General features: G+C 43.9%; 1 protein-coding gene across 3 annotated transcripts; it reads right to left on the reverse strand.

Annotated features, from left to right (window-relative positions):
* Positions 1-97: 97 nt before the first annotated feature.
* Positions 98-26439, reverse strand: Ccnk (cyclin K). 3 transcript variants are annotated; one of them, XM_038337954.1, is made up of 12 exons: positions 26333-26439; positions 23779-23810; positions 16678-16925; positions 16173-16254; positions 14403-14534; positions 9633-9738; positions 8989-9046; positions 8156-8325; positions 7576-7847; positions 6875-6908; positions 4287-4361; positions 98-1367 (listed from the first exon to the last, which is right to left on the reverse strand). In XM_038337954.1, the coding sequence occupies exons 3-12, from the start codon at positions 16872-16874 to the stop codon at positions 742-744; spliced, it is 1752 nt and encodes a 583-aa protein (XP_038193882.1). In that variant the 5' UTR covers positions 16875-16925; positions 23779-23810; positions 26333-26439; the 3' UTR covers positions 98-741. The 3 variants fall into 3 exon arrangements, with proteins under 3 accessions (XP_038193882.1, XP_038193884.1, XP_038193883.1); XM_038337956.1 differs by lacking the exon at positions 4287-4361; XM_038337955.1 differs by lacking the exon at positions 23779-23810 and having other exon boundaries at positions 26333-26397.
* Between the last annotated feature and the right edge of the window lie 2 nt (positions 26440-26441).

Genomic DNA, 26441 nt, shown 5'->3' on the forward strand with positions numbered 1-26441 from the left:
TTTCCAAGCCTGATCCCTCTAGAAGCTTGTATAGGCAGAACGCTGAATTCTGCAGTGGACTGCACGTCCCTCAGTCAGGTCCCACATGGACAAACAGTAGTTTCAGAACTGGTTTTATTTGTGTAACTGATTCTCATTTGTAACCAAGATGGAATTCACAGTATGTTGTTACATTCACACTTAAAAAATATATCTCTATGTACAAGACTTTGCAAAGAGATGTAAACATACATTATTTTCCAAGTACACACCTCCTTTCCCCTGGAGAAAAGGAGACAGCCATCCAGCAAGGCAGCTCCCTCCAGATGATAAGTGGGGCCCACTTCATCTACTAGGGCCACAGAGAGAAGCACTGAATGGAAGGGTAACAGTAGACAGGAGGGCACAGGTACGAAAAGTTGAGTTTCCAGGAAAAATAGGCACTGATTGCTAGAGGGAAAATCACTCCTCACTGAAGCTTTGTACTGAGCCAATGTGGCTACTTACTGTCTTCACTAGTGTAAGTAACTCCGTGCAGGACAGATGGCAGCTGAGACTGGATGTGGTCGCACCACATCAGGTACTACCCAGGGTGCACTGTTCTCATTGCAGGCCTGGCCCTCCCATACTGTAAATGGTATATACAAGGTACCCTGCTGCTACCCACCCAATCTACTCTTCAAGCTGGTTGGAAAACTCTTGTTTTAAAACAAACAAACAAAAAACCAACAACAAAAAAGCCCAAGGGAAGAAGGCGTCGCGTTATCTCATCCAGGCTGCCCGCCCTAGCCCACCAACAGGCGGCATGCCAGGTGGGGGAATGGGTGGGGGGACAGGCGGCTGCCCACCAGGGGGAACAGCTGGAGGTGGGTAGCTGGCTGGTGGCAAACCCAAACCTGGAGGAGGGTGAGGAGGGACTGCATGAGCGGGAGGCAGGCGTGGAGGTGGGGGTGGGAAATTGGGGTTATATGTTGGGGGAGGTGGAGGGTAGCCTGGGGTAGGGGGAGGAATAGTGGGTGGGGGAAAGGAAGCTGGGGGTGGAGGAACAGGAGGTGGAGGTGGATTGGGGGGGTAGACATGGGGGTGGTAGGGAAGGTGAGCAGGTGGGCCATAGGCTGGGGGGAGGGCACCATAAGAGGGACCCTCGGTCTTCATCATGGATTGCAGGCTCTGATAGCCTTCTCCTGACATGTAGGAACTGGTGGTAGACATCCCAGTCATGTAGCTGGAGGGTGGCGGGGGTGGAGGGCGATGCGGCAATGGTGGAGGCTGGTGCACAGGGGCCGGGTGGGATGGAGGAGGAATCTGGACTTTGGGGAGGTCACTTGCTTCCACCGGACCAGTTGCTTCAGCCTCACCTAAGGCAGGAGCGAGAGGAGGCTTTCGATCTGTAGAAGAGAGACATTTCAGTAGAAGAGAGAAGGTCCTGGGGACAGAGGGTCAAGCAGATTTTAGGGACCCCTGGCAGCCTAACTATTCATGGGCATAGGTAAGGTGCTGCCACCCCCCAGGACTATGTTACAGAAGAGTGAGGGGTGGTAACACCTCTATGGCTCAACAAGTTAGAGGTCCTGCACCTGACCCTTCCCACAGGCCTTCTACATCCCCAATGATGCTGGGTACCCTCCCTGCTCATGCACACAAGGCATAAGCAGGCTCAGCCCAGCTCACCTCTCCTAGCACAGACAGGTGGGGGCTTTCTGCCTGTCTCTGTTCCCAAAGCCTGAACTGTCAAATGACAGAGAGACATAAAAGTCAAACAAGAACCAACACTTCACAAAAGTGGCATTTCTGTCTCTATTTTACTGAAAGAAAAACCAATCTCATTGATGTTTCAGATCCAAAGGATGGATGTGGACAAGTGTGCAGCAGCACTCTTGAGACCTCTGCCCAGAACAGATCACACACCTGTCCACAGCTGACAGCTATAGGGTCTAGTCCTCCAAAGCCTCCCAGGAGGCTCTGGCTTGGCCTGTAGTCCTGAGTCATGGCTGAACCTCTGGAAAATGATACCAGAAATCCCCCCCCTCCCATCACCACAGCATATGCACTCAAAAACTGTGTTCTGGGGATGCAGAAATATGATTCAGGGGTTAAAAGCACTTGCTGCTCTTGCAGAGGATTGAGATTCAGTTCCCAGTACCTACACAGCAGCTCACAACTGTCAGTAACTCCAGTTCTAGTGGATCCAATGCCCTCTTCTAACCCCAATGGGGACCAGGCATGAACATGCTGCACAGACATACATGCAAGCAAAACACCACACACATAAAATCAAGTGTCTCTTTACAAGGCCGTTCAGAAGGACAATCACAGGAGCAAACCTACTGGCTACGGAGACCACTAAAGGAAAATGAGGGGAAGAGCATTTCCAGCTCCTCGAGAAGCTGTGTGAAAGACGCTGGGCCCTAACTGGGCAGGCAGGCGGACATGGGATAGTGAAGGTGCCCGCCCCAAGCACCAGGGCACAGCCACACCACTGCTTTCCCATGGCCCAGAGCTGGTACCTGCTTTACCTTGTTCCCATCAAGGTGAAGGCAAATAGAAGTTTGGCATGGCAACAGATGTGAGAGAGGGCCTCAGCTGGGATGATCAGCAGCCACCCTCTTCCCCCAACAGATGGCCAGATGTATCTGCTTAAAGTCTGGGGCAGACAAATGCCCCTTGGTCCCAGAAGCTAAGTGATTGTGTGCATTCAAACTATACCCTCTTAAAAAAAAAAAAAGGCCAAGTGGTGGTAGCACTTGTTTTTATTCCCAGCAAACTCTGGAGACAGAGACAGGCAGATCTCTGTGAGTTCAAGGCCAGCCTGGTCTACAGAGTGAGTTCTAGGACAGCCAGAGGTATTATACAGAGAAACCCTATCTTAAAAAAAAACAACCAAACCAAACCCCCCAAATGAAAAAAGAAACTGACTACTGCAACCCTTAGCTCTGGCTTGTCCAGTTCCTAGGGTATCTGCCCCCTGTACTCTGCTGGGGTAGAGGTCTCACCTCTGTGTCACAAGCTGCTTCCATATAAGGCCCCCAAATGTCCTCTACGCCTGGCTATTAACTTTAGCGTTTCTGCAGTTCCTAGAGCTCTGCCTTTCTCTACCACTGATTCCTCCTCCGATCCTTTTTCATAGACAGCTACCACAGGATCCCTCCCAGGGACCTTCTATGAGGGAGTGACAGTAGCCTAGCTCACGCATCCATCTTTGCTGCCACACCTCCCAACAGAAGAGCAAGGGTTGCCAGGTAACACTTTCTCCAACTAGGGCCTTCTGACGATGACCTGGCTCTGAGGTACTATCCCAGGCTGGTCTGCAGCCAACTGAGCGGGAATTCCTAGTCTCTGAATTCCTAGGGGTAGGATTTGAGGCATCTATAGTAGCTGCTTTCTTTGCCTTGAGTGCAGGCAGTAACAACCTGCTGACTACCTTGGGCCCCCTATGTGTGCCACATCCCACCCAAGCTAAGCACAGCGCTGCAGACCACTCACTGAGATGCTATGGCTTTTAAGACGGGGACTTGGGATTGTGCTCCACACAGAACACATCACCTCCATTCTCATAGCACGTGGACACAGAGAAAGCTACTTGGCAGCTGTTTGCTGCAGGCATGAGCTCCACAGCTGGGCTAGTCATGCATACTACTGCCTCTCAGTATAGCTAAGTGTCAGAAGTGCAGGGCCCCTGGAATACACTAGCTCTCCTGCGCCCATTTCTGAAAAGGAGTACAAGTAAAGAAAGCTGTCTGGGACCAGGGAACTCTATATCCTTTACGTTACACTGCAGTGACTCTCAACAATTGCTCTTATTCACAACCCACCAGGAAGACATCCTGCCAACAGGAAGCAGGTAAGAGACTGCAGCCTGAGAACAACTCTGTTCAGATGGGGATAAATGTTTCTCATCTCAGATGGTAGGGTTTTCTCAAGAAGTTCAGTACTTCTGGATGTGGCTGGTCAGTGACACACCAAGCTTACACCATCTACAAATACCTATTTGTGACTCTAGCAGTTTTGAAGGCTCCTAGTGCACAGCTATCTTTTTTTTTTTTAAAAATATTTATTATGTATACAATATTCTGTCTGTGTATATGCCTGCAGGCCAGAAGAGGGCACCAGACCCCATTATAGATGGTTGTGAGCCACCATGTGGTTGCTGGGAATTGAACTCAGGACCTTTGGTAGAGCAGGCAATGCTCTCAACCTCTGAGCCATCTCTCCAGCCCCCGTGCACAGCTATCTTTGCAAGACCCTCCAGGTCATCCCTCCAGTAGGTGGGCCCAAAGATGCTGGGCAAGTGGCCAGCAAGCACATACCTGGAGGCGGGTGTGCTGGAGGCAATGGTGGGTGGGTGGTCTCAAGTTTGGGAATTTTAGGTGGTGGTGGTGGTTCTAAAAAGAAAAAAGTGGATTAAAAAAGCCACTTACACCCTCTCAGGTAACTAAACCACACAAGCAGAGAGTTCTTTGGAGAGAAAAAAAAAAAAACAAAACAAAACAAAAAAAAAAAAAAAACAGGCATGAGCAAGGCATCCTAGGAGCAGGAAGAACAGCAGAGCCACAATGATCCCATCAACCCTAGTCAGAGGCACAGCACTGCTCAGACACCTCCTCAACATCAGGACCCTGTCAGCACACTGGCCTCTCTGTCACAAGTCCTTCAACAACTCGAAGGGGCAGTGAGCACTCAGAATGCAGACAGCCCTGCATAGCAGTATCCTGTCACCAAACCCCCTGGGTGCTTACAAGAGAATCCTTCACGTCTACTTTCTCACTCTCAAATATTGATTTCCAGCTGGCAATCTGTCAGCTGCGCATTAATAGTGGACAGCGGAGATCTGGAAGCAGATGAGTAGATAGAACAGCACCAATCCAGGTGGATGGAGGCAGCTGCAGAGCCCTAGGGCAAGTGCCTCACCACCAGTTCCCAAAGTATATACTAGGTCACCAGAACAGGCCACATAAGCCTAACCCTTAAGAAGGCAGGAAGCTCACGGCTGACCTTGAGATCTATCCTGCTTGTTTCTGGGGAGGCTTCTGTCCTGGAACTCAAGAGCAGCTTAGTTCTAGCCTCTCTACTGGTTTCTTTCCCACACTGCTGATCACTTTCTCACGGTTTCAGGTCACTGTCACTGGCTGGATTTAGACCCAGATACCCTTCTGCCCCATCCTCTCTTTGGTAAAGGTGCATTCCCTCCTTTTCCATGGCTTTAGATGTGGTAATCACCAAGCAGTCCCAAGGTGGCCTTGTGCTCAGAGTCCTGCAGCCTCCACCTCCAGAGGGCTGGGGTAACAGGCTCAGCGGGCACAAATAACTGAACTTCTAGGTCCCGCCTCTCCTCTAGAATCACAGCCCGGACTCCGTACTGCATCTCTGATTGTCTTGACCTCCTCTCCCACTCTGGCATCACTCCCATTATCCTCTCCCCACAGCCAGGACAATTTCAGCTGTCTCCATGATAGTTGCCGCACAGCTGTGTGAAATCCACACATCTTTCTAACAGCCAAGTGAAAAGGCACAGGCTGTTTTACTTCAGTTAACCTAACACACCAACTCTTTATTTCAACATGTACTCAATATAAAATCCTAGTTGTAACTTTTACATTCTCTTTTTTTAAAACACTTTGAAATAATAACACTGCATTCGGGAGGCAGAGGCAAGTGGATCTCTGTGAGATCTAGGCTAGCCTGGTCTACATAATGAGTTCCAGGACAGTCAGAGCTACCTAGTGAGACCCTGTCTCAAAACAAAACAACAACAAACAAAACTAGAAGTAACAAACAAAAGCCTTGGAAGTTTGATTTTGTGCTTACAGTCCCCAGGAAGTGGCCACGTGGCTGATGGGACACGCTGTACAGCATGGGCACTCCCATGTCAACAGTGCATCCCAGATCTCCCTTCCTGATCTGATGGCCAGTGCCAAGGTGCTTCCATTATCTTTCCACACGTATTTATCCTGTTCACTACCCTGCTAATGCTGTCAGGAACCTGACCTCAAATGAGCTGTATAAAAAACTTCAACAGCTCCCAACAACTCTAGAGTCTGGGTCTCCATGTGGTCTCTGACCCAACCTGGGAATGAAAACTCATGCTTTCCATCCTACAAGAGGGTTCTTCACACACTAAGAGACTCCTTGTGTCTGGCCCTACTCTCTCAATTCTTTGCTTCCTGCATCCTTTCATCTCAGTGCTCTGGCTGCTCAGAGAAAGTCTCCTCCAGGGTCATGGTGGGCCAGCTTCCCTGTCTAACAGAGCCACATTTGCTTATCTTGACTGTACACCTCATGTGTCACGGATCACAGCCCACACTGTTTCTTACCCTCAATGCCTATCACTGGAGCTAAAATTCATTCACCTATACTGAACTCATCCTTCTCCCAGAGGGGAGAAAATACAGTTTTAATTTGAAGACCTCACAACACTTTGACTTTCTGGAGCGCAATGACACTGACACAGGCAAATGATTCTCATTTCCTGTTCTTGAATCCTTCAGATTCTGTTTATTCTCATATTATAGCACATTAAGTAACTTGTGAAAAAGAAAACAAAAACTGTTACAAATGCTTTGGCTTTCTTAAGCAGCTAGGATATGTCCAGGGAGCACCAGTGTCCTCTGGCTGCCCACAGGCTCTCTGGCCCTTCACCGTCTTCTAGGATGGCTCAACTCATCTCACAATAAACACCACCGCAAAAGTCACTCATTCAGGATTACACCTTCATATGCATTTCTAAGCATAATTTTTTTTACTGCCAGTAATGTCTCCACTTTAATCCAAGTACAATCTAAAAATAGTCTGGTGATGAGCACTCCTGCTGGCAGCTGGCAGACAAAGGTAGCCACGGGCGCTAAGGTTAAAGCTGCTCTACACCTGCAGACAAAGGTGAAACTGGAAGCCTGCTTACCTGCGGCTTTGTTCTCTTCCTTGGGAGAAACCACCTGTTATGAAAGGAAGCACAACTGTGATTCGAGCCTAGTTTGGGTGAAGAGAACACTAACTGGCAAATCATGGCCTCTGGCAAGAAATTATTTGTGACCTGAAGTTGCAGGGTACACTACTGGCACCTAGGAGGTCACCTCTACTTCTTCCCTTCCCCACAGAGTCTTCAGGCCCTTGGTGCATGCGAAGCCTAGGGGTTTCTGATGGAAGCTCTGGAACAAATGACTTCCTCTCTGGTAGACTGTGACATGGGGAGTCAGTGACAGTGCTCCACCACCAGCAGACTTTTATAAACACTGCATGCCACACCACAACTAGGTTCCAACAGGTTTCAGAGCCTACTGGGGTAAGAGAAGCAATGCGGCTGTAGCAGGACAGTGTCTCCTAGCTCTCTAAGGTCATTCATTAACTTCTGGATGCACAATCTGACTGAATTTTGGTGGGTTCACCTCTTGCCTTGGGTGTTGATGGGAGCCCTTAAACAAAGAACTAGCACTGGGCTGTGGTGGCGCACGCCTTTAATTCCAGCACTTGGGAGGCAGAGGCAGGCGGATCTCTCAGGACAGCAAGAGCTGTTACACAGAGAAACCTGTCTCAAAAAACCAACCAACCAAACTAAACCAAACCAAACCAAAACCCATGGGACAAGCATCAAAGTGTGCTCACCACAGCTCGCTTCGCCTGCCGGGGAGGACTAGGCTGTGGGGACGGCTTCTTGGGCTGCTGTGCTTGCTGCTGCTGCTGCTGCTGGGCCGACTGCTGGGAGTCCTTCTGCTGCGGTTGAGCTGCTTCAGAGCCTTGAGATGGCTGCGACTGTGGTACTTGTGGCACTTGTGGTGTAGGCTGAAGAGATGGGGGCTGCTGCAGCTGATGAGGGGTGTGGTGAGGCATCTGTTGTTTCCCTTGTGAGTAAAGATCCAGGATTTGGTGGCAGATGTCTAAATGACAGCAACAATTACATTTACCACAAACCAACATTTTAAACCAAAGTTTACCTAGAAAAAAAAAATCACCTCTGATTCTTACAAGAACTAATAAGCAGCAATCACATTTTGAACTGTTTTTGTTGTGCACAAAACTGGGTTTTATTTTTAGTTCATTAAGCTCTGTGCACCGACAAAGGAATATCATATTAGACAACCTACCTAAAGATGCTACTGAAAAAACCAGGATAGCTACTGATCTGGGAAAGTCCATTCTTAGGACTTGGGGCCCACAGGAAATGGAAGCTAGGCATGCCCGGTACCTTCCAGAACATCAACAGGGACATCTTGAACAAACTGTTCCCACCATCTTCTGTACATGGGCTTGGAAGTCCACTCTTGTATTTCAAATTTGCACAAACGTCCCGCAAGATACATTACTGCTACAGCTATGATCTCTGGCTCCCACTGCAGTGACAGGGTGGTGCAAAGACTGGATCAACAGGGAAAGAAAGCCATGGTTTGCATTATGATATCTAACATTCATGACCAAATCAACACACAGAAATTAGATGTCATGTTTAGCAACTACATAGTTTGCTTAATTATCTACAAGAGCCAAAAGTATTATACATTTAAGTCCCAAACCAAGCTGCTATAAACCATGGTGACTGACTTGCTTTTTAAAGGCATGAACTGCAGCACATTTCAGAGACTGCTGAGCAATGTGACAGATGAGATCGGGCTGTGTCTTCTTTCTAGCTGCTGAGAACCCAGACAGTGTACTGTCTGCAAATGAAGTCTCATGCTTGCTCAAGCAGTCTGTAAGTCAGTCTCCAGATGCTTCTCTGCAGGCCAGAAGTGCACTTGCCAGCAACTACAGTCACTGGCTCATTAGGGACATTTAAAGTTCAGAAATCATCACAAGAAACCAAACGGGCCCTAAGCAGTCCAGCATTTCCTGTCATTACATATTCTTCATTTTCCCCTCCCATCACACTAATGCAACAGGGTCAAAGAAAGCCGTGTGGAGAAGCAGATGACTTGGAGTCAGCTCTGGGCAAGTCAACTTTCTTCTACTTGGAGATGAGGGGTTTGCCCATACACCTCTGCATCCTTTAAAACATGAATTCAACCATCATCTGAACACGCATACCTGTCATTTACAAACGTCCATGCCATTTGAACCAACTTCTGAATTTTGTTTTTATCACCTAGAAATGGAAAAAAAGAGGTAAATTAATAGGAATAGTAGAAAAGATAATTCACAGGAAGTAAAAAGTAGTCACTTAAAATCTACTGTGTGTCAGCACAGCAAAGAGCTGTTGTTGAGAAAATGATGACAAATGACATAGGCTCACACCCTACCTCTTGACATTCTCTCCATGACCTGCACTCAACCACCATTTATGGGAAATGTGGCTCCAAGGCTAATTTTATTAGTCTATTTAAAAACCTGACTCATTTCCTTGTCTCCTATCGCTTGGCAACAGGATGACAGAACCTGTTTCTGCATAAAGGGAAAGCATTAACAGCTCCATTATTGCACTGTCTGAGTGAGCCATGGTCTGGTACATTATACAGGCAACTTTCTGTTTTCTTTCCTCTTTTGAGAAACATAATCTGAGTACTGTCAAATTAAAAAGATTTGATTTCAGAATGAAAATTTTTCAAAAAGAAAAAATTGGGGATGTGGTTTCAAGGTAGAGCACTTGTCTAACATGCAAAAGTCCTGGGTTCCATCTAAAGCACTAGAAAAACCCAACAACAATCCAACAGAAACCCCCTCTGTCTCCTTACCTTTGAGCTGCTTTGCATATTTGAGTAGGAACTGGTATGGATGTTCTACTTGTAAATCAAACTTTATGGTCTGCAGTAAGATTCTCTCCAGCACCATGACTTCTTCCTACACGGAGCAAATGTTGAAAGGGTTGATAACTACCTTAGTTCTACCTTAGTAGATGTTCTTTGCTCCTTCCTACCTCCATTCAGCCTTCTAACATGGTGCACAGTGAAAATCTAAAAACTGAGAAACATGTGGACAAACTAGTCAGAGACAACCTAAAAAAAAAAAAAAAAAAAAAAAGCCAGAAGCTTTCAGAGGCATTATTATGGCAAATACACAAGGCATCTTTGAAAAGCAGGTCTTTAAAACCTGATTTTTAAAATTTATTGAACAAATGTATGTGCATACAAAGTGTGAGTGTGTGTGCTCATGAGTGTGTGTATGCCTCAGTGTATGCCTGGATCAGAAAACAACTATGTAGCTCTGGTTTTCTCCACCCATCTTTATGTAGGTTTTGGGGGTTGAATTTAGGTCCCTAGGGCTGCACAGTTCTGAGCCATCTCAGTGGTTCCACTTTTGTCAGGGATTTTTGAGGCAGGGTCTCACTCCAGCTCAGGTTGTCCTGGAACTCACTCTGTAGTCCAGGTTGGGCTCAAACTCAGTGATCTCCTCTGTCAGTTTCCCACGTGCACGAATTATAGGTGTGATCCATCCCCTCTGTCAGTTTGACCTTTTCTTCATAGATCACTAAAAAAATGTATCTCTTAGGAACTTCCACTGGATACTAACACGAGAGAGGACACTAGCGGGTTCACAATTCAGAAGCTGTGTGCACAGGGAGATCCTGTCTGCGCAGGCTTTATCATCTCCGAGCTTCACTCAGTTATAAAATACCCTGAATCGAGACCATCCTGTCTGAAATGCCGCCTCGAGTCTTAGCCACGCGAAGCTCGTTCTTTGTTCACTACTCTTTCTCTCCTGGTATTATGATCCGAGCAAGAGGTTCAGGACTAACCTACTCTTTACAAACTGAATGACTCTCGGCATGCACACCTCTGCTATTGTAACTGCGAACTTACTGAGTTTATAATAGTTTTCAGCTGTGAATAGTTCCACAGTGTTCTGTTTTCTACAAGGCTTATTCTTTAGAGTTTTATTGCTATACATTGACTCTCTGTTCTTCGTACTCTACTCAGCTAGTCGCCCACCACACAGCCCGATGACACCTAGCACCTACAGATACTGTGGTATTAGAGAGGATACTTGTTTGGAAAAAGAAAGGGCTTTGCAGAGGGTATAAAATCTCTCATCACTAACTTCCACAAACACATGAGTTCTGGGAAGAGGAGATGGGTAAGTGGTTCTCACCTGCAGCATTTACGTCATGGAATGCAGAAGATTCTTTAACATTTAGTATTCCCCATCACATGGCAAGTCTGAAGTTTTCTACCCTAGCTCCCAATGATCTCTCATGAAAGCTTTCTAAAATTTTAGCAACTTGCACACTGCAGTAAAACCTCCTTTTCTTGCCTATTATTATCATCAGTGCCGGCTTCCCAGAGGCACCAGCATTTCCTCTAAATGTAGAAATAATCTTTACTGAGTATGTCAATGACTTCCAGACTGTGACCCTTTAGTCTAACAATGACAGCCCCAGGTCTACTCTTCCTGTGTCTCTCAGATATTCAGTTAATGGGGTAATTACAGGTCTCCATGCAAACACCATTCTGCAGGGAAGCCTTAATCAGCCTCTGCTTGTCTGTGCCTCTGGGTAGATTACTCGCAGCATCTTCAAATGATCTTTTTATAGTATGTACCATAGCTAACAAATCAGGTAAATGATTATGGGATTAAAATCTATCCTGCTGGTCCATTGTAAAAGCTACTATAACAAAGACAACACCCTCTTTTGCAAAGTGTTTTATGTCTAGTCTTAAGATAGAGGTTGAAAAAAGTATCCTATTAAATATGTAAGAAATTATTATTGCTGGGAAAAACCGGTTAAAGCAAAGCTAGTGCAGAAAGTCCCCCAGCTAACCACTTTAGCTTTCTTGAATACTTACACTGCCAAAACAATTCTTTCATCTCTGCCTAAGGAAAATGTCTTCCCTGATTTTTTTGTCCTCTGATCTGGGTGCTTTCCTATGCCTTTTAGTTCCCATATCATGTCTGGGAGACTGCTTGACAGATAGGAAGGGGCAGCACTGATTACTTGGTCCTTCTTTTAATATTTATGCTGTTGCAGGTTAAGGGGGAGGGGGATGGGCTCCTCAAAGCACCACACAATAGTGCACAGTTGCTATCAGGTGCCTTTGCCCCACAGCTGGTCCCAGATCTGTGACATCTTACCCTAACCCATCTTAGCTACAAAGACCACTTGTCCTGCAGCCAAGGCTTCCCTAAAGCACACGATTAGCATGACTAGTCAAATCAAGGATGTAAGATCTCACTGCTTTGTAGAAATCAGATATCCATGGACATAGAACACATTTTTCACAGGCACATTTTAAAAAAAATAAAATTGCATTTCTGGTTATTGTTAATGTAAGTTTTGAGTAGGTTCAAATATTTATTAGCAGGGTAACACATATAATTAAATTTGGGTCAGAATGATCCACAGTGACAACCCTTACAAAGTGTTAGTCATAACCACAATATGTAATCTGACTCTTGTTAGTTCTGAAAAGCTATATGGAAAATAGCACATGTTTTATACACACATATAAATATTGCTTTAGTAAAGAGAAGACAGTTGTTATGAGATACTACAAGGTAGTTAAGAAAGACAAGACCTGGCAGATTTGATAGCTCGTTAGGTAAAGGTGCTTGACATCAAGCTACCAACCCGAGTTCAACTGACCTCCGAACATGCACCATGGCACATGCACACCCCTTGCCTCCACGCCCAATAAATAAATATAACTTGGGGGGGGGGGGAAAGACCATTAATGATGTTAAGTGTCAACACTCTAGCCTCATTTGAACTAGGATTTTGAGTTTCTTCTAAAACATTAATTTGTCCTTCAGTCAAAGAGTATCTTGAATGTCTTTGATCAGACAAACACAGTCAGTCTTTGCTTGAATAGTTTTATAGCTGAGACAGGAAAAAGAGTATGTGCATGGTTATTGGGTGAAAATCTATATAATGGACAGAAAATTAAACTCAAAGTGGTAAGTGAAAGAAAACAATCTAAAATGGCTACTTGTATGATTCCTACTGTCTTTACAGAAGATGGGAAAAACAGTAAAGTCAGTAGCTGTTAGCCATTAAAAGGGGCAGCATGCCAAAAGGCAGAGCACAGAGGATTTGCAGGACCCAGCAAGTATACAGTACACTACTGGCAGTAGATACCTATCCCATTTATCCAAATCCACGGAATGTATAAAACCAATGCCTGATCCTTGAATACTAACTAGAGTTGGGTGGTAAGGATGTGTCACCTCTAACAGACGTTCCATACTGCTGACAAGAGGAGAGGCTGTGTGTTGTGACGAAGGAGTACATGGTAACTCTTAGTATATCTACTTGGTTTGGCTCTGAGGCTAAAACTGACCTAAAATCCAGTAAACTGTTTGACTGGCCATTGTGGTCCATGCCTATAATTCCAGCACCTGGCAGGTAGGCTGAAGCAGGAGGATGAGGGGTTTAATATCCATGGCTAGACCCTGGCTCTAATTTAAGGAAAAAAAAAAAAGCAACAGAACAAAACAACTTTGGAAAAAACTCCAAGTTATAACAATATTATAAAGGTGATTAGCAAGTGCTGTGAGGGTCAGATGGGGCACTAGGTGGGAGGAGAGGTAGAAGAAAACTGCTACTGGTCCCCAAAGTACCACTGCTATATAATAAAAACGTGTACAATTATTTTAACACCATTTACTAATACCAGCAGCGTCTGGGAGAGAACAAGACAGAGAGTTTAAGCAGTATCAGATTCTGGAGATCTAAAAGTGCTACAAATATGACACCTTCCACATTCTTAAGAAGCAAAGACAGGGCAGTCAGAACACTTAGCAGGTAAAGGTGCCTGCTTCCAAGCCTGACCATCTGGGTCTGATGCCCAGTACTCCTGTGTGGACGGAGAGAAACAACTCCCTCAAGTTGTCTTCTGACTTTGAGAGGCATGTGCACGTACCATGTATGTGCCAGATATTTGATTACTGTGACTGAAAGTTAAATGGTCAATAGCTAGGCAGGAGGTATAGGCAGGTCTTCAGGAGAGAGAGAGAGCTCTGGGAAGAAGAAAGGGGGAAGCCACCAGCCAGACAGAGGAAGCAGGGCAAGCAGGAAGAGAGGTAAAAGCCATAAGCCATATGGCAACACAAAGATGAATAAAAATGGGCTAATTTAAGTTATAAGAGCTAGTTAGAAACAAGCCTAAGCTGAGGCTGAGCTTTCATAATTAAATCCCTATGTTGTTATTTGGGAGCTGGCTGGTGGGACAGAGAAAGACTCATTACATATGTACCAGGCATTCACACAAAACAAATATAAAGAAGCAAACATTAACAGTGCCTGTCTTCCTGAGTCAGAATCAAGCCAGCTGGGAATGGGAGTCTGCTGAATCCACTAGACATGCTGCCATTTTCAGAGCTCTCAAGTGCTGTCCTCCTGCATATCAAGAGTACTTGGGCAAGCCAAGGACATAGGACCTCCCTTTACAAAGCCAGGCAGGCTTTTCCATAAGGTCTTCTTAGAAACCCAAGAACTGGTAGGCACAGTAGCTAGAGCCCTTGCCAACATTCCAGGTGGTAAGATCTGAAGGCTGTGTTTGGATTCTTACCTTTGGGTCATCTCCAAACTGGCCAAACTGGACATCATTTAATAAACTACGAGCCGTTTTGATGATATCTTTACATTTTTTTGGCGTTTCCTCTACTTTCCCAGCCAGAAAGAGACAACAAGCTCCTGTTACCTAAAAAAAAAAAAAAAAAAAAAAAAAAAAAGAAAGAAAAAAAAAGAGGGAGAATAAACACTCTTGACTGGTTAGCAGAGATCCCATGGAACAAGATGAGAACGTTCTGACTTTACAGTTAGCCAGTCCTCAGTCTCCTATTGCAAAATCCCAACACTCTGAAAGCTGGGAGGACATGCTACAATCCTAAAAACAAGTGGCCTGTAAACCAATTAAAATTTACCATCTTCAGATTGTAGGGTGTGTGTGTGTGTGTGTGTGTGTGTGCTTGCCTAGGACGCATGTCATCTTGGGTATGAGCCACTAGCCTGCAACAAAAAGAAGAAACATGATTTTTCGAAGATAACTGTCATGATACAAAGAAAATAACTGGAGGAACAAACTTCTGGGTCATTCCTTTCCCACTTCTAGATGGAAGGCCAACAGCTCAGTGAGCAGAGCCTGCTCTGGAAACAAGTTCAGTCTGTCAAGGCAGACTTGGTTTCCTCCCTGCTGTGATCTAACGTGTGTACCTGTTCTGCTCCCCAACTTAGGTGGTGAAACTAATCCCCAGAGTGCAGCTCTTAGGACTACTGCCCCACTGAAAGAGGTCTGAAGCAGTCTGCTTCTCTACACCACTATCTGAGGACACAAGAAGGCATACTTTCTGTGAAGAATGGCCTCTCAGCAAACACTCCATCTGTCAGCACCTTGGTCTTGAACTCCCAACTTCAGAACTGAGAGGAATTATATGCTTGCTATAAGTCACTTAGTCTAAAGTATTCTGTTACATCAACCGAGAGGACCAAGCCAGAGACCCTCCAGTTGCTTCCGGGCCTCTTCAATTCCACACAGCATGCAATTCTGATTGCGCTGAACATTAGACACTCTGCCAGTGGATAAAGCTGACACTGACATGACCTCCTTCAAGAACCATACAAGCCAACAAGGAAAACAGGTACTAAAGGCTTATTATGGTCTGACTCAGCTTACTTTCCCATCTAGGGTCCCTTTTTAAAAATTTTTAAATGTTTTTTATTTCATGTATACCAGTATTTTGCCTGTATGTCTGTATGTGTTAACAGATGCATGCCGGTGCCCTTGAAGGTCAGAAGAGGGAGTCATATCCCCTGAAGCTGGAATTACAGGTGCTCGGGATTGAAATGGGGTCTTCTCTAAGAGCAGCATGTACTCCTAGCCAGCCGAATGAAGTTCTTGACTGATGACTGGTCATCAGACTGTGTGCTTCCTTCTGCACCTTCTCAAGCTGTTTCTTTTAGACTGCTGTCCTTGCCTATACCAGCCCTTAGCTTTCTCCTGGCGCTCTCTCGCTTGCACAGTCCACTTCTTAGGTATAATCAATATCCCCTTGAATAATACTGTCATCTACACACCTAAGCTCTGGTTTTACTTAAACCTAAGTTTATCTCGTAAAGGATAACAAATAAGTAAACTGTCATATAAACTATAATTAAGACTGTAGTCCAGACTGACCAAAACAAAAAAGATTTCAACAAAGTTAATTGGAAAAAAACAAAATTGAAAATGGGATTTGTTTATCATGTACCACATAAAAATTAACACTTTTCTGAAAATAAGCTGGAAAGACCCATTAGCCAGTAAGTAGAGATAGCAGTAGCACGTGAGAGTTACACTTACATATCGTGGGAATTGCTTGAAGGAATGAAACATATAGAATCGATGAAAATAAATGATTCCAGTTGCCAGGGTGTCATAGTGTCTGTTGTTCTGGTTAAGGATTTGTCTAGGAATGGCTATGCATTATGTTCTTAGCTAATTCAGAGATGCAATAAAGACAGATAAAATCAACAAAATCAGCCATCAAGTAAACGGGTGGGAATCACGGGGTATCAGAATTCTCGTGTCAGACTGAGTACCAACAAGATTTATAATTTAGCAGGCCATTAGAAATACTTGAGATGTGATTTTACTGGGGCTGCTTTTCTCTCAGTAATCATTTGCTCAACAGCTGAGTCAACACATTTAAATGATAAGACAGAGACAGAATCCCTAATAGCCAATCAGACAACTTTGACGTCAAAGGTACCGGAGACAGTCTTGCCGACAAATGATGGCATTTGTCTACAGTAGCTAATCTAATTGAGAGCTTATTCACAACAAATGCTACAGAGACTCAGGATACAACCCCAAACGTGTGCCCACATCAAAGATGAAGCGAGCCCCCTCTCGGCGGTACCGGGCCTCAGTGGCTGGATCAAGTCCTTCAAGTTGTGAGGGTGTATGTGCCAAGTCTTTCTTATCCCAGTACCAACATGGTTTTGTGTGGTCCAGGTTTGCTGATGTAACTGAAGGGCTTGAATTTTCTTTGTTCTCCTTCATTTATTGAAGTAGTTTTGTTCTTCCCAAAAGGGCCTCTGGAATGTTACAATCCTAAGAGAAAGAAGAAAGGTTGCAAAAAGGATGCCACACGATTAATAATTCCAATCATAATTAATCCATAATCATACAACATGGCTGATGCAGGACTCCTTATCCCCAACATGCTACTGATTACTAATTAAAGTTCAGGGTATCTATTCTTTCCAAAGCCAATTTCACAAATATCCTAATCAACTCCAGTACTGATAAATCTGACTTTAATGGTGGTTTAGGACAGCATTCCATACCCTGAATTCTAAAGGGTTAAAGTTAAACACAATTTTAGAAAAACTAAGTATATCCTGCTTCCTTCCTGCCTTGCTTTTTTTTTTTTTTTTTTTTTTTTTGGACACATGGCCTCTGCTGCTGGCTTAGATTCCATTCTTCAGTACAACCTGGGTATGCTCATGTTCCAATATTACCGTTCTCCACAATTAGCACCTACTGGTTAGATTTTCCAGTTTTTCTTAACTTCACTTATGAATGTCATAGGATTGGTTTAACTCACACCTACACACCTCTCAGGCATGCAGCTGTACAGTACTATGGGGAATGGGTAGGAGGCGCTCCATGAGGAAGCATTTTCTTGATCCTTCTAGGAGCTTACCCAAGGCTACCACATGTCAATGCCTTGTAAAGTGGCTCAAAAGCAATGTTTTAACCCTGGCAGCAGAAGAACTCCAAACGAGGCAGTGGAGTTAGGCAGTCAAGTGAGCAAAAACCCAGTTTCTGGTTCAGACCAGAGGCCCACCATTGCATCTAGAGGCCGGCCTCCAGGGCCTGTATCATTTCTGGTGGGAAAGCTGACAATGGTAGGGCAGAGCATTCTGCTTTTGGTACCTGGACTGTTCTAAAGGGAATGTAACCTTTTCTCCAGCTGGAAGAATTAAGCAGATAGATGGAGAATGCATCTTGTAATTCACATGCGCGTGTGGGGACTGACTGGTGACTCAGTGACACAGCTAAGAACGCCTCAGAAACCATTATACTGAAATACCCTTCTTACCTTCCAATTGGCAAAAACTTGAAAGCTTAACAATTTACTGCTGGCAAGGCAGGGAGAAGCTGGTGGTCTCCTAAGTTGCTGGTGTGAGAATAAAATAGTACAACTATCGCAGAGAGAAAACCCGCAATATCCAACAAAGACACACATATTTGCCCTTTGGCCTAGTAATCCCACTGCTAGGAATCTTCCTGGAGACACCACCCCACACCACCCCAAACTTGCAAACATATGCACAAAAGGACAACTCAAACAGTCAAAAGAAAAACAGGGCCTGAAGAGTTGGTTAATGCTGGCTGCTCTTTCAGAATACTGGGATTCAAGCCGTCCCAGCACTCACATGGTGGCTCACAACTGTCTATAATTCCAGTTTCAGGGGATCCAAAACCCTCTTCTGGCCTCTTTGGGCACTGCATGCATGTGCTACACAGACACACATCCAGGCAAACACTCATATACATAAAATCTATAAATAAAATAAACCATCTACAAGCACTGGTAATAGCTACCATTAAAAAAGTAACTGCATCTTAACATGTTCAAACTTAGCACTGCTAAGAACTCTGCCACTGTGCTCTTTGTGATGGGATGCAAGACTGAATAACCACACCTGTCTACCTACCCAATATCCTTGCCTCCACAAGTATCACCTACACCTGACCATGCCTTTAGACCCAATTTCCAGCCCAAAATAAGTGGTGCTGGTGGTGGTGGGAGCAAGTTAAGTGGCACAAGGGAGCTATTAGTCACATCCCAAGGTGGGGTGTGAAGAAACACAATTTGGAGGCTGGGCATGCTGGTGCACACCTTTAATCCCAGCAGTCAGGAGGGACGATCTGGCCTGGTCTATACAATAAGTTCCAGGACTACATAGAGACACACTATCTTAAAAAATAAGTAAATAAAAAATAAACATGATTTGGGCTCTTTAAAAATGTTAATATTAGCCGGGCGGTGGTGGCGCATGCCTTTAATCCCAGCACTTGGGAGGCAGAGGCAGGTGGATCTCTGAGTTCGAGGCCAGCCTGGTCTACAAGAGCTAGTTCCAGGACAACCTCTAGAAACTACAGGGAAACCCTGTCTTGAAAAACCAAAAAAAAAAAAAAAAATTATGAGAAAGCAAAGTGGCAGGAGGGAGGTATAGTAAACAAATGCAATGTGTAAGCCTTGATTAAATGCTGTTTTTATTAAACTATAAAAATTGAGAAATTTAAACTATGAAACATGTATAGAGAATAATAATTACTGTTATTTCTTAGGGACAAGAAATGTTTACTAGATAATCAAGTAGTCACATGCTAGGCTCTGACACGATAGTGAGTTAGGGAGGGAATCACCTGAGTGATTAGGGGGCCAGGGGAAGTCCTTATACTAGCCTGGAATCCTTCAGTAGCCAAAAAAAGAAAAAAAAAAACACCTGCACATGTGTGTGCAGTGGTTTACAAACCAAACCACTTAAACAGAATTATAGCATACAAAGGGACAAATGCAGTTCTGGTGACTGCCAGTCAGAAATTGCCTAGTTCCAGAAGCTCTTCACATTCCCCTCCTAGTCATCATCACCCACAGCCTGCCCTCAGGACTATACAGATGTCCAGCAACATGGGCATACTTGCCTTCTTTCGCTCAACAGTACTGTGGGGCTCATCCCCATCATATGATGCAACTATAATTACTGTTCAGAGAGTTGGGGGGGGCAGTACTGCAGCTAAGAATGCTGCTCAATGACCTACAGTGCACAGAACCGCCACCAATGAGGAAGCAGTTTTTTTTTTTTTTTTTTTTTTTTTTTTTATTCACTCTCTCTCCCGAGATGGGGTTCCTCTGTGTAGGAACTTATTCTGTGTTCTGGAACTTGCTCTGTAGTCCAAAATGCTAGGATTAAAGGTGTGGGCTACCACACCGACTTTGTTTTCTTTTTTTAAAAGATTTATTAGATATACAGTGTTCTGTACTGCCTGTATGCTTGCAAGCCAGAAGGGGGCACTAGATTTCATTATGGATGGTTGTGAGCCACCAAGTGTTACTGGGAATTGAACTCAGGACTTCTGGAAGAGCAACCAGAGCTTCTAACCTCTGAGCCATCTCTCCAGGAAGTGTTTGACATGCCAGTGCTGACACTGAGGAAATGTTGCATGGTATTTTTTAAAAAGACTTTTATTATTTTAAATTTTATTTAATTATTATTTTTGTCGTTGTTGTGTAAATTCATGAATAAAATACCTGTAAAGACCAGAGGCGTTGAATTCCCTGGAATCGGAGTTATGAGCCACTATGTAGGTGTTAGAACAGAATGCATGTCCTCTGCAAGAGCATAATGCTCTTAATCACTGAGTATCTTTCCAGTCCCACTGTGCAATAATTTATTCTATAGCTTTAACACACTTGCCTTCTGCTGTAGATGAAGACTAGAATGTTTCTAGGTCCTGATATTGATAATTTTCACATCCATCCTTGTAGAACAAGAGGCACCTGGCCAGCTGAGGGAATCAATGTCTTAGCGCTCTTTCATTTACTCAGGTGTGCTTCTTTACCTGACAGGTCTGTATGCCCGCACCCATTTACACATTTGCTGAGCATTTCCTATGAGCCAACCTCAACAACACAGCAGGAACACAGACAAGCCTTATTCTTATTATGTTTACATTAGTGGGAGAGACAGAAACAAAACACAGAGGGCAGGAGAGAAAGTTGGTTTTGCTGGGAGGCAAGAGAAATTTGGCTTTAATCCCAGCACTCAGGAGGCAGAGGCAGGAGGATCTCTGTGAGTGCGAGGCCAGCCTGGTCTACAAGAGCTAGTTCCAAGACAAGTTCCAAAGCTACAGAGAAACCCTGTCTCGAAAAACAAAACAAAACAAACAAACAAAAAAGATCCGAGGGAAGACTGAGCCTGGACTTTAGGGTATCCTTCATGGGGAACTTTGCTCTCTGAGCATGACTTGTTTTCTCACTTACATATGAATTAGCTGTAAAGCTGTGCTGAAAGACAGAGGAGTGGAAAGCAAAACGGGCCTGGGGAGAACTCTGATTTAGGAAGAGTCGCCAAAAGCAAGAAAGGGAAGAGATGGTGCAAAATTAAAAGAGTTTTCATCTTTAACCCCACAATAAATGAAGGGGAAACAGACTGAAAACAGAGGTAGCAATCAAGAGTCGCAGACACTGAATGAAAATTAAAGGATAAGAGTCAAGGTATTCAAGGGGCTAGAGAGACAGCTCAGCAGTTAAGAGCACTGGTTGTTCTTCCAGAGGTCCTGAGTTCAATTCCCAGCAAATACATGGTGGGTCACAACCATCTATAATGGGATCTGGTGCCCTCTTTTCTCTCTGCAGGCATCAACGCAGACAGAGCACTCATACACATTAAAAAAAAAAAGTCAAGGTATTCAAATTGACAATGAGTTAAGAACACCAAAAATAGACTCTGTGGTGATGGTCACACATCTCTGAATATAGTAAGAACTACTGATTTGTATACTTTAAATATTTAATTCTGTTTGACATGAATTAGGCCTCAATAAGGTAGATTCAAACACACAAAAGAACATTCTTAGAAATGGAAAGATGGAGAAAGAAACCTAAAGAGGGCACTACAGAATGAACAAACTATGAAATAGCTAGAAATTTTTGTTGTTGCTGTTTTCTCTTCCAGCATAGAGAAGAATATTTGCAGTCTGAAGAAAACCCCTACATGATGATGGAAAAGGCTTAAGAAAGAACAAACTGGCCAAGGTATAAAAAAGAGAGAGAGAGAGAGAGAGAGAGAGAGAGAGAGAGAGAGAGAGAGAGAGAGAGAGAGAGAGAGAGAAATCAGCAAAGAAAGGAAGTCCTTTCCCGGAGGAGGGAAGAAAAGTTAAAGGAAGATGTGACAGGTGATACATTAGGGGGAGGAAGTAGCTCCCCAAAGAGGACCTCAGGGCAGCAGTACAACCATGAGAAGCAGCAGAGTTGGGTGGGGGAAATAACCCCATGGGGAGATGAGGCTGGAAAGATCTCACAATACATGTGGAAAAACCATACTTGTTCAGGTCTATAGTGCCTGGATGTAGTTGGTTACACTTTATACCGATAGTGCACCTAACAGCACTGAGTATTCACAACCCTTCATTCATTAATCAGACTTTAGTTTAGAAAGCAGCTTATACACCACCAAACATCAGAAACTGCTGTTCACATAATTCTTACAGTCAGTCTACTGACTTGAAGCTAGCTATGTAGCCCTGGCTGGCCCAGAACTCACAATCTGGGGTTACGCCATACCTTGTTACCCCCCACCCCCTTCTTTCTCTTCTTTGAAACAGGGTCTCTGTCTACAAACCCCTGGTTGTCCTGGAACTCACTATGTAGACTAACTACGCTGGCTTCCAACTCACAGAGAGCTACATGCCTCTGCCTCCTAAGAGCTGAGATTAAAGGGGTGTGCCTCCACTCTATTGTTGTTGTTGTTTCTTTTTAATCTCTTATGTTACTTTATTGTACATTTAATTTCAAAATTTACGTGTGTGTGTGTGTGTGAGAGAGAGAGAGAGAGAGAGAGAGAGAGAGACAGAGAGAATTTGAGTTGGTTGGTTATGAAGCTATGATCCAGAAACTTTGTAGGTCACAGCTCAAAGTTTTCAGTAACCATGTCATACAATGTTTTCTTTTTTCAAAAAAAAGATTTACTTATTTATTATGTATAGTGTTCTGTCTGCATGTATGCCTGCAGTCCAGAAGAGGGCATCAGCTCTCATTACAGATGGTTTTGAGCTACCATGTAGTTCCTGGGAATTGAACTCAGGGCCTCTGACAGAGCTCTGGTTAAGAGCACTGGTTCTTAACCTCTGAGCCACCTCTCCAGCTCCACACAATGTTTTCTGAGTCTCAGAATTTATCACTGAGAATTTGAAGTTAATGGAGCCAAAGAGATAGCACAGAGCATGTAGAGTTAGCAAGTAAATTAGGCAGAGGCCTGATTTGCTGATTCTAAGATACTACACTTAATCTGCACACTACTTTGTCTCTATAAATGCACCACTGCATCATCATAGGATAATTTTATCAAGACAGCTCTTCCTCTTATGGCAGCTGAGATTCTATAAATTTAACCATTTTTTAATAAGTTACACTTTGTCAGTTTGGGTCTATTATCTGCTTTTACAAACTCTGTAGAGCTAAGGATTTAGCTTATTGGTGGAATGTTTTGTCTAGCATGCCAAGGACTTAGACTCAACTCTTAGCCCTGCAAAGAAAAATAAAAATAACATCTCAGAGTCATCTATCATGCTATTTATATTTACTACATTGTGTGCATTTGTTAACTTGAGAAGCACAATTATTTTAAAAAAGATTTTAAATTACGTGCATGCACATGTGTTTGTGTGTGATTATGTGCAGGTACCAGCACAGGCCAGAGGCTGAAGTTAACAGGAGGTTGTGAGTCATCTAACTTGGGTGCTGGGAACCAAACTTGAAACCTCTGCAAGAGCAGCATGCATTTTTTTCTTCTTTTCTTTTAAAACATCTACATTCCATAGGAAGAAGTTTTGCTTTGCTTTTTAAAAATTTTATGTGTATGGGTGTTTTATCTGCATGTCTGTTTATGCACCAAGTGCATGCTTGGTACCTCTGGAGGTCAAAAGTGGGTGTCAGATCCCCTGGCATTAAGAGTTACAGATATTTGTGAGACACTATTTGTATGCTCAAAATTTAACCTGGGTCCTCTGAAAGAGCAGCCAGTACTCTTAACCACTGAGCAATCTCCAGCTCCCGGTTGGAGTCTTTACTTCTGAGCCATTTCTCCAGAAGAGAGAATTGTGGTTCTTAGATACTTTGTGATTCAAATATTTATCTGAGTTAGAACAAGACTAGAGTTCCGTAGCTTACCTCTGAGGATCTTTCTTCAGACCAACATCAACCTGCCAATCAACAAGTCTGGTTTAGTAATATGAATACAAATCAACCTAACTGTATCTTATTAATGATATATGTACTTCTTGTACTTACTAGGCTATAGACTATTTTATTTTTAGATGAAACCTAAATGCACTTATGTTCAGCCACCCACTATTTACTACAGTAGACAAAGTGCGTGAATGCATGTGTGAGAGTGTGGTCGCCTGTGTGGGGATGTGTAGAGGCCAGATGACGACATAAGGATGTCTTCCTCAATCCTAATCTCAGAGGCAGGGTTTCTCACTGAACCTGCAGAACAGTTTCAGCCAGGTGGGCTGGCCTGCCAGTGATGTAGCAGGAACCGCCTGTCTTGTAACACTGGAGTTACAAGTGTACCATGAAGCCTAAGTTTTTATATGGGTGCTAGGGGTTTGAACTCTGGTTTTAGTGCAATGTATAGGAAGTGCTTTACCATAGAGCCACCTCTCCAGTCCCATTTTTTAATATGTATTTTAAGAAAGATTTATATATTTTTTTCATTTATGTGTATATGTATGTTTGTGTATGCCATATGTGTGTAGGTTCTAGTAGAAGGTACTGGATTCCCTGTGGCTGAGATTATAGGCTGCCAGGAACTGCCTGTCATGGGTGTTTAAGAACTAAACTCAAGAGTTCTGAAAGAACAGTAAGTACTCTGAGCTGTTAAGCCATCTTTTTAGTCCTAGCTCCACCCTTTAACAAAAAAAATGTAATCTATATTACTTCCCCTTTTTCTTTCTGAAGTCCAATCATTCACCAGTTCTTACATCAAAGAGATAGCTCATCTGTATTCTAAGAAAATTTCAGAAGTGTACCAGCTTCTCCTGTAGTTCTCCATCATGAACTGTATTTGTAGATATTCTCTAAAGCTCTGAACAATGTTACAACATTGACATTACTACATAATGTAAATGCTACCTAATTCATCTGACTTAAGTACTACGAATCAGGGCTGGTGGTAATGACAGCACTTGGGAGGCAGAGGCAGGTGAATCTCACTGAGTTCAAGGCCAGCCTGTCCAGGACAGGCTCCAAAGCTACACAGAGAATCCTGTTTCGAAAAACACAAAAAAAGCCCAAAACAAAAAAAACCAAAGCAAAGCAAAACAAACAACAAACAAATAAATGAATCAGATTTAACCCAACTGAGGTATTGTTTAAAAATTCTTCAATTTAATTCCTTATCCAAGTTTAAAGAACACAGCAGAGAACTTTCTTCTTTTTTAAAATATACTTAGTGAGCTCAGTGCATTCGAGCATCGTCTCCTAAAACAAGCTCACTCACTTATGTCAAAATCAACTAATAATATGCCTGAATAATACATTAAAATACGCAAATACCAGAAAAAAGGAGAAAACCCCTAAAACCAATTCTACTCACCACAGGTGATTCCTTAGCAAACAAGGATCTTGGCAACACTAACAACTTTAAGTGTCATATAATGGCCTAGGTACTGGGGCTTGAAACCTCTACACTTTCATGGAATCATTCATAGAAATGTGTTATGCATGCCCACAATAACAAGGTGCTGCCCAGTTATTCTTTAAAAAACAATATATATCAAGTTATCACCAGGATCAAGTTTGTCTTAAAAACATAAAAAGCCAGTCTTTTTAGCCCAGACTCGTGGCACCTGCCTTTTTAATCCCAGCACTCTGAAGGCAGACGCAGGAGGAGCTCATTGAGCTGAAGGCCAGCCTGGTTTACAGAGAGAGCTTTACACCAGCCAGGGATACAGAGGGAGACCTTGTTTAAACAAACAAACAAAAACAACAACAAAATTCAAAGTCAGTCTGTAGTAACTGATCTTAGAATCAGTCTGTTTCTTACGTCGGATGACTTATGACAAGGTCCGTTTTATTGGCAGTCCAAAGTTAGGAACACTACCAAGTATACGTTATGCATGTAAACTGTTTAAAATTTTCAGATAAAAATAACGCTGCATTTCGCAACGTACTAAAGATCAATTCCCCTATCAACAAGCCAAACCAATCACCCAGGAGAGGATGATGCAGGATAAGAACGAGACTATCTGAGGAAGTCTCCTTTTCTTCATTCTTGGTCCTACTCTTGTCCACGCTCCAAGAGCCATGAAACGATCTCCAAAATCTCAATCCTAATTAACAGAGGGATTCTCACGCCGCGAGAAAGCAGAGATGATTGGGTAAGTCCCCGGCAGGGTCTGGGCGTGGAAGCCCCTCTCCCCTTTCCTCACCTGCTAGAACCCATCCCACAAATCGTAAACACCTTCTCCTCTGAGAGGTCGGCAAACAGTTCCTGGAATTCCTGGTGCACCCCAAGCCGCAGACCCTCTCCCAAAGCTTCCTCGCCTCCACCCAGCGTCGCACGGTAATTTCAACGTGCAGCAGGGATTAGAGGAAGGAGGGCGGCGGAATCCGGGAAGTGGGACGCTTCCACACAAACCAGGAAGTTGCACAGATCCTACTAGGACCACCAGGCGCGCGGAAAGTGAGCGGCGCCGCCCGCGGTCAGCTAGATACTCACCTTTCGCCTCAGGCAAACCCCTTAGCGAAGTCTCTCCTTCCTGATAACAGCCATATTGGATGTGGAATGTCGGCGAACTACGTCATCACCCTGCGTCTCGTGACGCTGG

This window comes from Arvicola amphibius, chromosome 7, assembly GCF_903992535.2.
Source record: "Arvicola amphibius chromosome 7, mArvAmp1.2, whole genome shotgun sequence".
Taxonomy (NCBI): Eukaryota; Metazoa; Chordata; class Mammalia; order Rodentia; family Cricetidae; genus Arvicola; species Arvicola amphibius.